The following is an 18499-nucleotide window of genomic DNA, read 5'->3' on the forward strand; positions in this document are numbered from 1 at the left end:
AAAAGTTTGTTTAAAAAATAATGATGTAAACAGAAGTAGAAGAGAGACAGAGGTCAGTCTATGACAAAGCAGGTAGTCACTATGGCTCCAGTCCAGAAGGAGGCGCTAATGTCATACTCATACAATCATAACTCACAAGGAAGAAAATAGCAGAGAAGCTAATGCTAACAGTCGTTCGTCAATGTAGCATTTTGGTCAGTTATGTAGGTCGCAGTTGGGCTGTTACTAAAATACACAGACATACTACAGACTCAGTTTAACGGACCGAATATCACAAGTAAAGTAAACAAGAAGGAAAGGTAAGTCACAAGACTGAGTAGCTCGTTGTGTTAGCTTGCTAATGTGCTAACTGTAGCTACCGCGAGAACGCTGTGTTAGCTAAGTCTGTCCTGGCTGGTGAATATAAACCAGCGTTTTCTTATTTAAATGTGTTGTCTAACTAAATAGACTCTCCTTAAATGCGGTCTGAATTAGATTTCGGTCTGCTAAAAAGTGTTCATATAGCATAGAATATTATATAGTAAATGTAGCTACAGGGGAATCTGTGGCTAACGTTATATGTCAACAAAAGACATGGCTTATGTTGTTTAGCTTGTCCTTACTCCTGACTATATTTCACGTCCACGACAAAAATACTGTCTGAAATAGGCTTCACACAGTTGTAACGTTTTACTGGGAATAATTTTATGTTACTTTGGGACACTGTGTGCTTTTACCATCAAGTAAAAGCCGGAATACCACGCTGTCACAGCGTTGTTTACTATCACAGGATTGTGTTTTCAGTGTTATCGGTGTCTTCATTAATTGCGTACAATCTATATACAACTTAAGTAAACATTAAATGCTAAAACGAAATGTGAAACCTCAGACATCCTGTTCACCTAACGCTTGTGCAAGTGTCAGTTGCCATTTCCCTAAAAATGTAACACTTAAGCTACATTGTTTGATTTGTACATATCGTGCGATTTTGCAAGGTAGAATAAGAATAAGCAAAGTACAGTGCAGTAAAATGTTGACATCCTTGTGGGGCTATTTGATTTGCAGACAGAAGACAATACATTACAAAATATTCTCTCTGGCCACTTAATTAGGTACACAGACACCTCATAAAGTGGCAGGAGTGGCACCCATTGTGGTCTTCTACTGCTGTAGTCCATCTGCTTCATGGTTCACCGTTTTGTGTGTTTATAGATGTTCTTCTCCGTATCTTGTTTGTAACAAGTTGTTATTTGAGTTATGATTGTGTTTTTAACCAATCCAGCTCTCCTCTGACCTCTGGCATCAACAAGGCGATTTTGCTTGGGCAACTGACTCTCAGTGAATTATTTTTTCTTTGTCTTTTTTCTATTAGTGCATCTTGGCCTTAAACTAACTCAGCATCACATGCATTGACTTGCATGTCCTCTCGTTTTGCTTTTTGTTTGCGCATCTAATCTTTTATTTAAGCGCTTTTATTTAAGACACTACTGACAGTTTACTTCTGTCAAAGCACTAGAGCCAACACACTAAAGTTAATAACCATACAAATGAAATCATTATAGAGCATTTTATGACACATATTTCAATTTTATAATATGTGACAAAAAAAAGAAGACGGTTCGGTTCGTCCAGGTTTATGCTCTCTGGAATCATAATGTCAGCAACAGATAGGATTTCTAGTCAAACCATATTTTTAGTCCTGCTAGTCTGAATGATTTCCTGATGTATGTCATGATGTCACTAAACAGATGCAGGCAGGTGACCCTTTGGTTGGTGCATCTATGGCAGTAGCTGGTGCCCAAAGTCGGTCAGAGGATGAGGAGTCGCTTGGAGTTAAAGATGTCAAAAGGACAGCAACGCAAGCATTTGGCAGTGGCGTCCCCAAACGCAGAAGCTCCTCCAGGTTTGTTTCCTTGTAAACTACTGTCGTTCCTGGTTATCAGTAGAATAATGCGTTACTAATAATGGATAACTCTGTAGTGCTGCTAGTGTTTTTCCTTGTATATCCAAAAATGTTATAAATAGAAGCTTTCATATTTGTTGATCAAATAATGTTCTCAGGTCAATAAAGAGGAAGAAGTTTGATGATGAACTTGTGGAAAGCAGTCTTGTAAAGTCATCCAGTCGAGTCAAAGGCCCTCAAGTTATAGAGCCAGTCCGCTGTTCGGGGAGTGAACTCTCTTCTAATGAGAAGAAAAAGGTAAACATGATTCTGAAATTCACCGACTCCCACAGGACGCAATAACTGAGGTAGAGTTAGCAGAGATGTGATGGATTTTTTTTATGCCTTTGCTGTATTTGGTCAGGTGACAAAGTCAGGAACGACTCTCACGCCTCCTCTCGCTATGGTAATAAACCCTGCACCTATCACCAAAAGAGTAAAGAAAAGCAAGCAGCCTCTACATATTACTAAAGACCTGGGAAGATGGAAATCCACTGATGATCTGCTCCTCATAAATGCAGTGTTGCAGGTATGTTCTGCAAAAATCTTTGTCAGCAAAAGTTGCAATTTGTCAAGGAATTGTGCCTCTAGTTTGTTGTATCAATCTGTTTATGTCAGATTATGTTACATTCTTACATTTAATTTTTTTTTTTTTTACAATTAGTTACATTCCAATTACAAATCTTTTGTTTGTACGCATCTTTCCCTAGACCACAGATCTGACCTCAGTTCATCTGGGAGTCAAGTTCAGCTGTCGTTTTACTTTGCGGGAAATTAAAGAGCGGTGGTATGCCCTGCTGTATGATCCTGTCATCTCAAAGTAAGAGCAACAAGTTTATCTCTACCCCCTGTCACATATTTTTGTATCTAACTTACTGTTGACTCCCTACATGAACCTTAAATCCCATCCTCTCTGTTGTCTGCATGGTTAGGCTTGCATGGCAGGCTATGCGACAGCTTCATCCAGAGGCCATTGCAGCAATTCAAAGCAAAGCCCTCTTTAGTCAGGCTGAGGAGGCACTGCTTGCCAAGATTGGTTCAGTATGTACTTTTTGCTTAAGAATCATCATAACCATAGTTATATTCGCACATGTAGCCTCCGTACTCATAAGCAGTATCGTGTTGCATTTGTCATTGGACAGACCAGTCAGCCCAAACTGGACGTGTTCCAGGAGCTACTGAGCAAACATCCCGGTGTCTTTCACCCATCTCGCACTGCCAAGAGTCTACTAGTGCACTGGCAGCTGCTAAAGCAGTACTACCTACTGGACGACCAGAGTGGTGAGTTCAAGTTGAAGCATATTAAAAACCTATTTTGTTTTGTTCATTTGTGTAAATTAAAAATAAACTTTAATGTGTTTGACATCTGGCAGCATGTTATTGACCCACAAGTAGCACTCAGAGAACACAAACGTCCGCCAAAGCCGGTCATTATCTGTTTTTACGGCAACATGTATAATGTTAATAATAATATACATTTTTCAAAAACACATTTAAAATGTTGATTAGCAAAAGCTTGGAAGCACTCAAGTCCACCTTACTTGAGCTAGAATGTCAGTCAAAACTGATAAAGGATGTTTGCACATACAGTATATTAATATTTTATGTTGTTATATAACTACAGTAAATATTTAACTACAGTAAATAATATGTTGCCACCTTATTGATTTTACCCAAAAAGTTGTTATGTTGGTGTGTGATAAAACCCCTGGTGTGGGTTTACTGTAACAGCGTTTGCTGGTTTTAATTGTGTGTTGCAGTTCAGCCTCTTCCTAAAGGTGACCAGGTCCTGAACTTCTCTGATGCCGAGCAGATGGTTGACGATGTCAAGTTAAAGTAAGACTGTCTTTAATAATCTGACAGTTTTTCAGCAGCATTCATCTCATGGTTTTTACCCTCCTTCTATTTACCTAAATATTGTGAATTTGTAATGGTGATCACATACTCTTTGTGTTCACACAGGGAGAGCAGGGATGAGGTTTTGGAACATGGTAAGATATCATTATAAAAAGAAGCTTAATTTACAGTGAACTTTTGAACCTTATTTACAGTGAACTTGTGAAAAGAAGCTCACTTGTAACATAATATCAAAGCTAGTCATAGTTTCAGTTGTCACTGTATGACATTAATTTTAATTCTCCTTCTCTTTTCGCTCAGAGCTGATGATTTCTGATAGGCACCAGAAAAGGGAGATCAGGCAGTTGGAGCAGGAGTTGCCTCGTTGGCAGGTCCTCGTTGACAGTATCACAGGTATGCAGATTTTTTGTTCTGGGTCCATTTGTTTCAATGCTGATCCGTTCTGATGGAACTCATTTGTGTTCATGTGTGTCTGTGACTCCAGGGATGAGCATGCCAGACTTTGACAACCAAACACTGGCAGCACTACGAGGACGGATGGTTCGCTACCTCATGAGATCACGAGAGGCAAGTAATCATCTGTCAGGAACAAAAAAAGACATTTGTGGAGAAATTGTTTGTCTGTGGAGCTGTATTTCACCTTGAGGCTAATGACTTTACTTTTGTATTCATGCAGATTACGTTGGGCAGGGCGACTAAGGACAAACAGATAGATGTAGATCTTTCACTGGAGGGACCTGCCTGGAAAATATCGAGAAAACAAGGTGATTTAAACTGAGAACGCAAATTAAAATATTTTGTTGTTAGTGACTGAAGTCACCCAAGAAAATGAGAACAGCTGAAGAAAAAGCAGGAAACTGTTTTCATAATTGAAGCTTTGTGAGCATTTTTACATTTACATTTCCTCAATTCTCATGCAACCATGTATTACGGGTCAATAGTCACTGCAGACCTTTTCCTAGGAATCCAGTTTAGAAAATCAAGACTCAATGATTTAGACGGGAAGAACAAGTTTCTAGCTTTTGTTGCTGTTGTGCAAGTCCTGTCCTCTCTTAACCCTGATGGGAGTGTCACGTTTTGAAGGAAACTGGATGTATGATTAAAGCTGCAGCTCTGGACTTGAGCAGTGAGGCAAACTACTGAGAAGTTAAATAAAGTAGATCATTTTAGTCATGCAAATAGAACTTTATTGTGCACCAGGTGGAAATTTGCCTTCAGCTCACCATCACAATAACACAGGACACACAGAAAGTCATAAAAGCACCACAGTTAAAATTAGATAAGAGGTGGTCATAAAAAACGAAGAGATAGAAATTAGGGCTGTAATCAACCAAAGAAATTCTTGGTTGACTGAAGCCTTGAAATTTCAACTCAAAATCAACTAGTCGGAGGGGGGGGGGGCTCTGACAGCTCTGAAAAGCAGTTTGCATCACGTGTATCTGCGCAATATCATAGTGCATGGTTTCCGAAAATATACTATATACTATACTCCGTTGATATCAGCGCGATATCAACTGAAATATTTAGATGATTTGCTCTGTGCATGTCCTCACACAGAGCAACACTGAACGTAGAAGCTCAGCTTCGTGGCTGAGACACAAATAGACTGCTGCTGTTGTTGCAGGCGAGTGCACCTGCAGTTATAAAACAAATCAACGATTATTAGACTAAAACATTGAAATATGCCAATTCTGATATGTTCATGTACTCAAAACGGATGTAACAACATAACGCAGACAAGTTTGCTTAGCGTTTTTATATGATATGCCATGTTTGTAGTTGAGCTGTGATTTGCAAACTGTTGCTTGCAAACTTTGCATTTGACTTTTTTATCGCCATCTATATCGCCACACTGTCGATGTCTTTGACATGCGTGTTAGAGGAGGACTGACTGTTGCCAAAAATGAAATAAAACCAGCGGATGTACTTTAATCTATCTGTCTCTTGTGGAAATAAAGGGGGGTGTTCTCTGAAACCAGATTAACCATAGACTGTATGAAATTAACACGGCAAAAAGTCGACATATCAGAATTTGAGTCGAACCAGACGGTATCGACTCATAAATCGACCAGTCGACTGGAACTTTACAGCCCTAATAGAAATAAGAGACCATTGTAAAAGACATGAGAAAGAGGGAAAAGAATAATAAGAAACCAATAAAAACAACAGAGACGGGATTAAATTACATTAAAAACTGCAGCTACCTATAGTCACTGTGTTTGTGTTTACAGGAATTATTAAACTGAAGAATAATGGAGACTTCTTTATTGCTAATGAGGGCAGACGGCCCATCTACATAGACGGCAGACCAGTCCTGTCGGGTAACAAATGGAAACTCAATAACAACTCGGTGGTGGAGGTGAGTTGGTCGCCTACAAAATTAAACTGCCACAATAAGATTAAATGGTACTGAGTGAGACTGGGGCCTAACACGCTGTGTTTCCTCAGATCGCAGGTCTTCGCTTTGTGTTTCTAATTAACCTGGAACTCATCTCACTAATAAAAGCTGAAGCAGCTAAGATGACTCAGCAGTGATCTTCAGCCATCGAGCAGAGGAACAGATACATGCAGGACAAACTGGCAGACGAATGAACACATCAGTCGTCCTGTGTAGAACGGTGGATTTACTTTGTTCTTACGAAACACAGCAACAACGATGGCCACGTTAACCCTAAATGTGAGATTGTAAACCGGCTACATAACATGTTTTTACATGGTGGTTGAACATTTTTCATGTCGTAATGTAGATACTGTCCTGGTAGAGCTTTGTTTTTCCAGTTTTTTCAAAATGTTGTATTTAAATTCTGCAGTAAAGCTTTTTCAAAATATCAAACTTGGTTACAAACTGTGCTCTTTAAAGACCAATCTTTTTGTTGCAATATTTGAGTGTCACAAAATAACAAATGTCCCACTTTTGGAAAATGTCTAACTTGCAGTTGATGTTTAAGTAATGAAATTCCCTGACTAATTTATACTCATGAAAATAGAAAAACAACTTGGAATAATTTTGACCTAAATCTTTCTGCAATTAAACATATGTACAAGGTTTGTTTTTTTACATACCAGTTATTTTGCCACAAATTCTTTTAGAAATGTTGGATGGTTCATATGTTGAAATGAAAGACCACTCTTTAGTTATAAGATCCCACTGCTCCATGAGTGTTGGCCTTGGATGTTGGCTTTTACACCATGAAAAGGCAAATAATTTAACTCTGAGGCAGCTTAAGCACTTGAGCTTAATCTTCCTTTTATAGGAAATCATTTAAAGCCCTGTGAACCTTCCAAATTCAATTCTAGCAAATACTCATACTGTATTTTGATTAGAATTTACTTGAACAATGAAGTGAAGCTGGGACAGGGAGATTATATAGAAAAAAACCTATGTTGATGTTTTTGTGAAGGACTGAGTCACACAGGTATTCTGTTATAATCCTTTAACAACTGTTCATGGCACTTCAGAGTTCACCTGTAAATTTTAATTTGTCACAACCTGACTGAAGGTTGGAGGGAGGGAAGACCACATATGGGTTGAAACGTAAGATTTAAAAGAAATGAAAAGAATATTGTATTATTTATTTAAAATTGGACAAAATGCAGGCAAAACCAAACATTTCTGAAACTTCTTTCATCAGGCTTCTGCAGGGTGTACAAAGGTGATAAGGACATCAGATATGTGCATTCTCCGATTTGTACTTTAGTACAGGAAGTGTTCAGCTAAGTTGATTCAACATTCAGAAATAAGACAGATTTCCACATAAAAAGGGAATTCAATTCACAACAGCAAAAAAAAGGTGATATTTAAGACTTACGCTGCTACATCCGCAGAATGCTCCTAACTGCCCATTGACTTCTGCTTCCCTTACTATAACAAAGTATCTGTACAAGATAACCGTGCAAAACGGGATGATCCGGTTTTTTAAGCGCTCTAATCTAAAGGAGTCAAAGTACAATGAACAAACAAAACTCACAGGTAATTCAAGAAACAGATGTCTGACAGTCGGTAGTGTTATGAGATGATTTACCAATGAGCAGATGATGTTTTATTTCTTTCACCCAAGAAAAAATATCTCTAAATCATTTTCATATCTCCTTAAAAAAAGTCACATTGAGTCACAAATAACAATACAAAACATCTATTATGACAATTATTAAGACATGGTTTGATACACACTTCTTTTCTGTCACTGTCAGTAATTTATGAGGAAGTTTTATCTTGTATTAAATGTATTTACTCAATGACACTCATAGGTACCTTGGAATGGAAAAGAATAAATGTTTACACTTTGCAAATTCATATCAGGATGTGTTTACCTGGCAAATCTAATTTGGAATTACACTTAAAACGTTTTGTTCCCAATTTGGAGTGTTCCATTTCATGGAAGCTCATTCAGATACTGTCAATGGTGCACATTCATAGCATCATTTTTGTGTACTTAAGGTGTCCATGGGCCATTGAATTGGAAAATCAATGCCTTTATTTAATACTCTGTATCAAAATTGAAACTATTAGTATTGTCTTAATTGAGTATAAAACAAAATATTACACCAATATTCCTCTCCAGTCTAAAGGAGCCTCTTGGTTGTGATGAGTGAAGACTCTCATGGACGTATGTGACCATTAAAGCCCATCAAAAAATGCAGCACACAGGCTGGAAATAGTGTCATCAAAACACAGACAGTTAATATGTTGTTGCCACAGCAACTCAGTCTTAACACACTGCACACCACCAGCTTATGTTTTCACTGGAACTCAGTGAAAACATAAGCTGGCAAAGTGTAAACAAGGGAAAAGGACAAGTCTCTGTCACATTTTGCACAACAGTGATCAAACCACACATGGCTCCTTCATACTGTTCTGCCTCTCAAATACATGTCTATTTTAGTTACTAGATTTTTAACAGAAGAAAAGCAGAAATGACCTGCAACTATACAACTAACTTGTGAGAGGTGACATGACAACTCTGGTGGAAGAAAATGCTTCTCACAAAATGAAAAATCCAGGAAACACAAAGAGAATACAAATGTCTTATGGAAAAAAAACACCTGTTTTATAAATGAACTGCCTCCTTTCCAATTTGGTAATTGCATTAGGTCACACAGTTCAGCCCTACCACACATCCACACCAGCATTAAAGGCATAGTTCACATTTTTTTCTGGTAGTAGTGTGTGAGGTACTGAAGCAGAATCAGTGTGTTACTGTATGTACACAGTGCTGCCTGTTTACAGAGGGAGGTGTGAAAACCTGAATATGATTGACCCACAGTTTTGCTGTGATGTTAAAGGGCCACTTCACCCAATAATATATATATATTCATATATATATATATATATATATATATAGACTATGTAATAGAATGTGAATTAAACTCAACTATCCACTACCTCCAGTGTTTTATCATGCTGTCAGACTGGACTTAAAAAGTATAAACACACAGCTTATGCATGGAACAATTAGAATTTTAGTGTTTTTTAAAGTTGTGCCTTCTTACATACAGCTACAACAACTCTGTCATATTCTGGTCCCTCCATCTCCAAACAGACAGTGTGCTGCTGAACAGTGCATACTGTTGGGTATAATAAGGTTTATGGTGATGGTTTAATCATAAATGCCCTTTGTGCCACCCAAATATCCCTGGAAGGGGTCCAAACGTTTTTCCCCAACCTGGCAACCCAACATTTGATTTTACTGCCTTGCACCACATTTACAGCTTCAGTAAACACGAATGAAATAGTTTCCACGAAACCAGTAGAATGGAAAGGAATGTCTTTTTAGTCATTGCACAAGAATATGCCACGGGATTTGCAGTGCTGAATACACACAAATATAAAATAGTTAATAAGTAGAACATATGTAGATAAATAAATCAAACACTGCACTATAAAAAGAAAAAGAAAAACAAAGCAGTGCAGTGAAAGGACAATTTTAGTTAGAAATTCTTTATGAAAAGTTTTGTCGGTAAGTAGTAGTCAGTGTTCAGGACTACTGTTTACATTTATTGGCAGTTGAGGCTACTGTTCTCCTGTGCTTGGTTGTTGATGGTGATAAGGTAAATATTTAACTCGAATGCCTCACGGTCAATGAACGCATCACAGACACAGCCTGTGCTACGTAGGCAGCAGTGGCAGCAGCGTCAGCTACCTCTACTTGTGTCGGCGTGCGTCGGTCGTGGTGGACAGCAGCTTCTGGGTACAAGCAGGGGAACAGTTACAGCTTAAGTGAGTATAGTGTTTGTCTGCTTTGGTTTAAGAACAGACACTGATGTGAATGTTATTTAGTGTATGAATATATTTTGACTGAGTGGCACAAGTGAGTTCGGACCGGCTCGACGTCAGTGTAAGGCGTGCTAACTTGAGTCTTAGCTAAGTTTAGCCGTGATGATGATGATGATGGCGCTGATAAAACGCTGTGGCTAACGGTCCTTATTCTCTTAAAGCCGAGGTAAGAGTACATGCAACACCGCGATACACAAACGTATTACTATTCTGCTTCATTTACTGCTTCTCTGTGCTAAAATCACTAAATACGGAGGAAATATTGAGACTTATTTTCACTCGGTTTCTCGGGAGTTAAACGTGCCCATAGGGCAGTGTTCAATCAGGACACGCCATGATGTGCACACACACTACCTATGGAATTAGATTTGTGTCAATATTTATTTAAAACTTTTCCGTACTTTATTAGTTTTTTATACAGTGAAAATGTCTGATTTCCAGTACACTGCTAGTTTTTGATGAACACAACTTTATCAGTCTTGTCCAGAAGTTATGGAAAATTAGTTTTTATTGCATCTTAAAGTTAAGAATGTTTTCAAAAAATGTGAAAATATGAGACATTCCATTTGAAATGTCTTTAAAACTTTACAGTAAAAATGTCTGGTTTCCAGTACACTAGTAGATATAAATGTTAAAAATTCGGATAGTTTGACCACAGAGAAACGAGTCTCAGATAGCTTGACCACATTCTTTCAGCTTTAATTACAGAACACATTCACAGTGACATTACATCAATAGGTTTAGGGTCATAACATGTATTTCAATTCAGGGGTAAAGACCGACAGACAGACTAACGTGTTTTTTTGGACATTAAGAAAACCAAATTATTGTCTTAGTCCGACTAAAATCGGACTTTTAACATGCATGTCAATGAACTGACTGTTTTTGTTTGTGGAGTGTTATCAACTGATATTGCTAACAAGGGCTAGCCTGAGATACATTTACGTTTCTGACCTCTCAACTGGAATGTGGTGAACTCTAATGTAAATGCAACACAGCAGTGTTATGATGGCAGAAGTTACACAGTGGAGCTTTAAGTCAAGCATCAGTTCAGTATTTACTGTTAAAGATTTAGAATAAGATGGATCTTTAGCACAGTAGGTAGCATCAAAATATCAGCTAATGTACTATAATGATTTTACCCTTTTTTAAATTGGCATAGAACAATGGTAAACAGGACAAATCAATGTCTAATTTTATTTTATTTTATTTTATTTAATTCTATTTTTAGCTTGGCCAAAATGATGGCACACCACAGCTTCTGCCTATATCACAAAATCTGTCATGCTAAAATTAGTTTTGAAGGACTTGACTATGAAATTGTTTGAATTCATATGCCCATATACATGATACAACTTTGGACCTTGGATTAGCATGACAACAGCTTCACAGATTGTAACTCTTCAGTTAAAACTGTAAATATCATTTTTGTTTAATCATTGTGTGCTTCAGTTTGCTAACTGGACAAGCTGTCCATGTTTACTTCTGTGGCTAGTGATGAGGCAACAGAACCTCAGCTCTCCTCTTTTCCACTGGTCACTCCCCCTCAGCTGGTTGGCTCTTCCTGCAGTTTGAAGTTACTGTTGGTTGGTCAGGGCAGTAGGAGTAGCGTTGTTTAACGGATCACATTTAAACAAGATCACATGCTATAGACAAACTGCATTATAATGAATGAAATAGCTCACAGTCACAGGCTGTTAAAGGTCTGAACTCTCTCTGACCTTCTGCTCAGTCTTCCATTTTATTCATTGCACATTTTTAATCAGTGATAAATGCAACACATGAAGCTGCAGAAGGTTGAGAGGACCAGTCTGGATGTAAAATTAACATTAGCCACCAATTAAAGGCAGGTAAATATTTATTCAATGTTTGCTTTTGACTATTGATTTACAAGATCAGGACCTCAGAGGGTGAAAACATGGTGACTGGATAAGAAAGGAAAAACAGTTTGTGAAAATCAAAGATTTAAATCATATTTTTTATGAGACACATGGCAGATGTATTGTATTTCAAATATGTATTTCATTTTAAATATTATATTTCACATTTAGATTAAAATCAGTAAATAAAACATCTATTTTTACCTATGAAAGGCACTGAAATTATCTTGTATGTTTTTGTTTTTTTTAGAACACCAATGCAATGCTGCTTCTCAGACGCTGCCTCAGCCTGACTCGATTTGGCCCTCTCAACACTCAAAGGTACAGCACTGCAGCAACTAGAGCTGCAACGATTAATCAAATACTAAATTGTTCTTTTGATAATCAATTCATTGGTTTGAATGGTTTTTCAGCTTCTTACATTTTAATGTTTTCTGGTTTATTTGCTCCATATAACAAAAACAAAATCATCAAAGCTGAATAACTTTTATTTGTGGCTAAGACAGGTCATTTGAGAACATCATAATTTTGATATTTAGGAGACACTGATCAACTTTTTGGAGCGTTTTATGGACCTAACAATTCATCAATTAATTAAGATAATAATAATGCAGCCTAGGAACACATTTAATCATAATCATATCTGAAGTTGAATGTGTAGACATATATGGATCCACTCACTGACAACTCTGCTGTGTAGCATATTTATTTTGTGTCATTCAACACCAGTTCACAAGAGAACTCAAGTGACCCAGTCTTCCTACACTGACCCATACTCACTACCCAATGAGCTTGGTATGTCTTGCATTGAAATTACATTCAAAGCGTTTCCATTTCATAGGAGTCAGGTTGCACCTACTGTATGTGCAGCTCATCTCTGGAGCAGCAGCAGTAGTAGTGATGACCAGAGATCGAACCAGCGCACCCATGGCCCCAGCTGGAGACATGGCCTGGCAGGACTGTTGGCTGGTACAGGGGCTGTACTGGTGTATGGCCTCCACAAGCACAAGGTTAGGCACTTATTGGATCTGAAAAAAGAGATGTAAATGAATAATACTAAATAATAATAATAGTAATACATTTGGGTAGGAGCACTTCATGGATTCACACTAGGTTAATAAAAGGTTCTTTTGGATGGGAAACATGAAGAAGCAGAGTCAAAGACTATTATAGCAGAACTTTGGAAGCCTTGTCGCTTTTTTGCCTTTTTCTTGACTTGGCGCCCCCTACAGTTTCAGAGCACATATTTTTATGACACCACTGTAACATCCATGCATACATGACAGTTGACCTGAAGCAATCTCTGACACTCTCTGCTGATATTGAAAGGCATTTTATTGCATTTATTGCCCTATTTCTCTTTTAGGCTCTGTCCTTTACTGGAAGGCAGCAAGTTGTTGTAGGTTCAATAGAAGAACCAGTCTTCTATTGAACTGACCTGCACATTAATTAATCATAGCCCCCCCGTGGCGCTACAAATTTAGTCGTGCTGTAAATTGTGGCCAGAGGACATGCAGGAATTAAATGGTCTCTCAGATCACTTTATTTACAATACATTGAAATGCTATAATGGTAGTTTTGGAGCCAAAAAAAATTCCTTCCGACTATCTTTCACTGTCTCAAGGTCCCTCAGAGTTTGTGTATTCTCTCTCTTATAGGCAGAGCAGGCAGACACCAACAGATTGGAAGCGATTGAGCCAACCTCCTCTCATCCCATCTTCAGCCAGGAAGAAGTCACAAAGCACCGCTCTCTCGAGGATGGCGTGTGGGTCACTTACAAAGGTGGCGTCTATGACATCACTGAGTTTGTGGCCATGCACCCTGGTGGGAATAAAATCCTGTTGGCAGCAGGTGGGCCTCTGGAACCCTTTTGGGCACTGTATGCTGTACACAACCAGGAACATGTGCTTGAAATCCTCTCAGAATATAAGGTATGCACACATATGGTTTCTGTTGATTTACCTTCACTGAGCATTAGGATTGAAAAAAGATCTTGTTTAAGATGGTTAATTACATACATACCGCTGTTCCTCTAAATAGTTTGAGTTAGGCGTTAGACTCTCAGAAACACTTGAGAATGTGAGAGAGCGGGGGAACTTGTCCATCCACACCATGAAGCGCAACATACCATAAAGAACAAAGTGCCACATATCATAAAGCATGATGTGTCACCCACTATTAACAGAACACTGATTTAACTTTGACCTCCGTCTTTTCTTTCTATTACCAGAATAAGTTCTAACTAAGCTAATTAAACTCATCACTTCTTTTTACAACGGATCTGATCATCTGACTGCTCATGTCACTTTACTTTATTGTTAGTGATAAGAATGAGATCACTGTTGCACAGCCCAAATAAAAAGCTATAGCTGCAGCATGTTTATTTCAGCCTACAGAACGGGATAACGCTCTAACTTTATTACAGTTTTAGGAGAAGTGAGTTATATTGTTTCCTGGTTAGCTCATATGGTCTGTTTCGTCTGTCTTGGTTTTCCCTCACGGTTTGATTCTTGAACTCCTCTCTCCTCCTTGGTTCTATTCTTAGAAAACATGGCATCTTGTTTTGCAGATGATTGTCACATTTACGTACCCTTAAAATGCAAAGATGCTACTCTGTTGATTGTGTCTTTAATCAATATCAAAGTGTAGGTGGAATTACATTTTACACTTTTAATGGCAAAAAAAAAGGATCTCCCTCCTCTGGAATCGTGGGCACCTTTTTTATAAAAACCTAACCAACATCTGTAGACTCAGTACTGGGACACCCCCAAGTGGCCACTGTGAAAAATGATGCATAATTGATTTTAGTTATTCATTCACACATACATTACTGTGCAAAAGTCAAAGACCACCATTAGATTAGTTGATTTTTGCACTTCTATAATAAGCACATGGTGTAATTACTTCTCCATCACTGTATTGGAATGCATCCAGAATTTTTACATGTGTGTAGTTTAAAAATAACAAAATCATTTTAGAATAAACGTAACAAACAGTTGCCCTTAGACTTGAACAATAACACAACCCCTGCTCTCTTAAACATGCAGTGGAACCTTAATTAATTACTGTGTGTTTGTCCTACTATTTCATGTCAACAAAAGTAACGTATGATAGACCAACCTTCACATACATCTTTCTGAAACACATTCCAGCGATGACAGAATTTGACAGCTGTAAACACAACACACCTGGTGGAGCACAGTTCTGTATATAGACTTATTTATTTTGCAGGAAGGATGTGATTGCATTGCATTGATGTAGTGTTGTTTGTCTCTTTGGTTAATATTAGGTTGGTGAGTTAAGTGCAGAAGACCTGAAGAAGCAGCAGGCTGTTAAATCATCTGACCCGTACTCCTCTGATCCAGAGCGTCACCCAGTCCTGCGCATCAACAGCCTCAAGCCCTTCAATGCCGAGCCACCTGCTGAAATCCTCACAGACAACTACATCACCCCCTCTGCTTTGTTTTTCAAAAGAAACCACTTGCCTGTTCCTCAGGTTGACCCGGATTCTTACCGGCTCTGTGTGGAGGGACTGCCCGGAGGAGCGCTGACGCTCTCTTTAGAAGACTTAAAGACTAAATTCCCAAAACATACCATCACCGCTACACTGCAGTGTGCAGGAAACCGCCGAGCTGAGATGAACAAGGTCAAACTAGTGAAAGGACTGAACTGGGGCATTGCTGCGATCAGCAACGCCAGCTGGAGCGGTGCTAAACTCAGGGATGTGCTTCTGGCAGCTGGCTACGAGCCAGACGTGGCCAAGTGGGCTCGTCATGTTCAGTTTGAAGGCCTGGACAAAGATGTAACCGGTACTACGTATGGTTCTTCCATTCCTATAAACAAGGCAGTCAGTGAGGAGGGTGATGTGCTACTAGCTTATGAAATGAATGGCGAGGCACTTCCTGCAGACCATGGCTTCCCTGTCCGTGTTGTGGTACCAGGCACGGTGGGTGCACGTAATGTAAAATGGTTGGGGAAGATAGTTGTGAGTGGAGAGGAAAGCAACAGCCACTGGCAGCAGAACGACTACAAGGGTTTCTCCCCCGGGACAGACTGGGATACAGTTGACTTCAAGTCTGCTCCAGCCGTTCAAGAGCTGCCCATCCAGTCTGCGATCACCGCACCGGCCGACGGTGCCATGGTCGATCGCTCAGAAGAAGAGGTGACTGTGCAGGGCTATGCCTGGAGCGGTGGGGGCAGAGAGGTGGTACGTGTAGATGTTTCTGTAGATCTAGGTAAAACATGGCAGGTTGCTCAACTAAGGACTAGTGACAAGGGTCAAGAACGTGAGCCTTCACCTCCACCAGGTCGAGCCTGGGCCTGGAAGCTATGGGAGGTAACGGTGCCAATTCCTCCTGGAGCTAAGGAACTGGAAATAATTTGCAAGGCAGTGGACAACAGTTACAACGTGCAGCCGGACACAGTGGCTCCTATCTGGAACCTGAGGGGCGTCCTTAGTAACGCCTGGCACAGAGTGACGGTGAAGGTCAGAGAGGACGAAGATGAGGAATAGACTCTATGGTTTAATCCAACTTTAAGGACATTTTCAGACCTGGTATGAACATCCATCCTCGGTGATCTGCTCACAGATGGACAACATTACGTCTAAAACCGTTCACACTTGGCTTTAAAATGCTTCCTGGATGAACATGAGAACGGTGCTGGCTCCACCTGCACCGTGATTAAATACACAGCAGTGAATTCATGTAATAAGGCTTCACATGCACCTCTGCTGATCTCACATGATCATTCACATCAATGTGCCGCTAAAGGTTATCACTGCAAATTAACACACAAAAGACAAAAATGAATAATCTACCATTTATTTATTTAGTTTAATTAGGCCATTAACAAGTCTGACTGTACAAATGTATCTGTTTTTAATGTGTTTGTGTCAGTGTGTGTGTGTAAATAGTTTGTATTTATATGTCGTTTTCCTCGTCTCAAAGCTGCTTTACACGACAGCTTTGCCATTCACCCATTCATTCAGCACGTCTGCAGACATCTTTCAGACCCGTTCACACGCTGCCAGCACAGCTGTCAGGAACAGCTTGGGCTCAAATGTCTTGCTCAATGACACACTCATCATATAGAGTAGCAGAGCCAGGAGTCTAACCCGCAACCTCCAAAAGACAAGAGAAAAGAGTCAGGATGAGTGGATTGAATCAAAGCCCTACTCACACTGCTGTAACGTGAAATAAGTTTTTAACTGATGTTGATCAGTATTATTTATATAATAATACTTTTTAATGATGTTGTATATTGAGACGTGAAAAAAAAAAAAAGTCATGTTAACCTGTGAGGTTTGAACTCTACATAATGTTGGGGAAAAAAAGCTAAAGGCTGTAAATTACTTAACAAAACGAAACTAGCTTTTGAGTCTTAAATGAATATGTGAGCCTTTTATTTTGCTTTAAGCGCACAGTATGTCATTTTGCCACTAGGGGTCTCTCAATGAGAATAATAACAATGGAAGTAGTTTGAAGTCTTCTTCCAGAACACACAGTAAATGACAAGGAATAGTTGTGGGCCACTAGACACATTAAATACGCACAATAAAAAAAGAAGGATTTGTGTTTTTCCATACACTGATGTTTCATGGGGGTTTGTCCCATAAGTTCAAGCTGAGACGAGTGAAAGAGATTAAAAGGCAAACAAAATGAATCCATTACTTTGAGTAGAAATATGGATTTAAACACTTTGGCTGTAAGACTACAACTCAACAAAACATATCTCATTAGTCTTGTAGCTGTTAGATATTTTAAGGCATGAAATGTAATGAAACTAAGTTTGTTATTATGTTATCACTTAATGAAGGTTTGTTGTGCTGGAGTTTATTGTTAAGGCTGGAGTCCTCCAAGATGGAGCTGAGGTTTTTGCTCGTTGGAGAAGTCTCCACCGTTTTGTTGATGGTGATGTGTGCAGAGCAGGCCTTTAGTGTTTGGTGTCAGCTTTGTGAGAAAAGCAAACAGCACAAATACTGACCAGTCAGATCGCTGGAAAAACCACAGTCATCATTCCTACAGAAATGAGTTTACAGTCAAGTGACAGATAATAAAGGGCAGCAGATATTTTTATACTTTCCATGTGTCCACACTCTGGTTTTTAAAAACGGAGCGTCTGACAAAGGGAGGAAGAGTTTATTGCAATAAATCCATGTGTCATTACTGTAATAGTTTAATTTTAATTAGACAAAGTATAATAATGACGCTGTCTAACTATCACTGAAGTGGTCACTCACCTCATCAAACTACGCACATTCTGACATCAACCTTTGTGTGTCTGCATAAAAGTTTGTTCAACATTAAAATTGCTCAATTTGATATTTAATATTTCTGCTACTTCTTAAATATGTATACTCAGACTTATTTTTATAAATGGAATTAATCTGTTTCTTTTCAAGAGCTGTTCATAATCTTGATGTTATACCTTGTTATGCCTTTCAGTCGTCACGGTTGCCAGATTTGCTTGCAGAAATCATTGTTTGTCCTCACTTCCTATGAAGAGATTTACTCATGCTTGTGTTCTTGTTGCTTTTAATAAACATGGCCTTGTCTTTTTTCATCA

General features: G+C 38.9%; 2 protein-coding genes across 3 annotated transcripts; both read left to right on the plus strand.

The window, feature by feature from the left end:
* The first annotated feature begins 117 nt into the window (after positions 1-117).
* On the plus strand, positions 118-6611 carry mcrs1 (microspherule protein 1). Its single transcript, XM_058632850.1, has 14 exons — positions 118-299; positions 1728-1882; positions 2041-2179; positions 2286-2450; positions 2632-2741; positions 2854-2962; positions 3064-3202; positions 3682-3757; positions 3884-3912; positions 4079-4171; positions 4263-4345; positions 4455-4542; positions 6010-6137; positions 6227-6611. Exons 2-14 carry the CDS (start codon positions 1728-1730, stop codon positions 6311-6313), a joined length of 1401 nt encoding a protein of 466 aa, XP_058488833.1. The 5' UTR covers positions 118-299; the 3' UTR covers positions 6314-6611.
* A 3283-nt stretch (positions 6612-9894) lies between these two features.
* On the plus strand, positions 9895-18499 carry suox (sulfite oxidase). 2 transcript variants are annotated; one of them, XM_058632517.1, is made up of 5 exons: positions 9895-9995; positions 12183-12253; positions 12774-12942; positions 13591-13863; positions 15222-18499. In XM_058632517.1, the coding sequence occupies exons 2-5, from the start codon at positions 12195-12197 to the stop codon at positions 16443-16445; spliced, it is 1725 nt and encodes a 574-aa protein (XP_058488500.1). In that variant the 5' UTR covers positions 9895-9995; positions 12183-12194; the 3' UTR covers positions 16446-18499. The 2 variants fall into 2 exon arrangements, with proteins under 2 accessions (XP_058488500.1, XP_058488501.1); XM_058632518.1 differs by lacking the exon at positions 9895-9995 and adding an exon at positions 10040-10218.

This window comes from Solea solea, chromosome 6, assembly GCF_958295425.1.
Source record: "Solea solea chromosome 6, fSolSol10.1, whole genome shotgun sequence".
NCBI lineage: Eukaryota > Metazoa > Chordata > Actinopteri > Pleuronectiformes > Soleidae > Solea > Solea solea.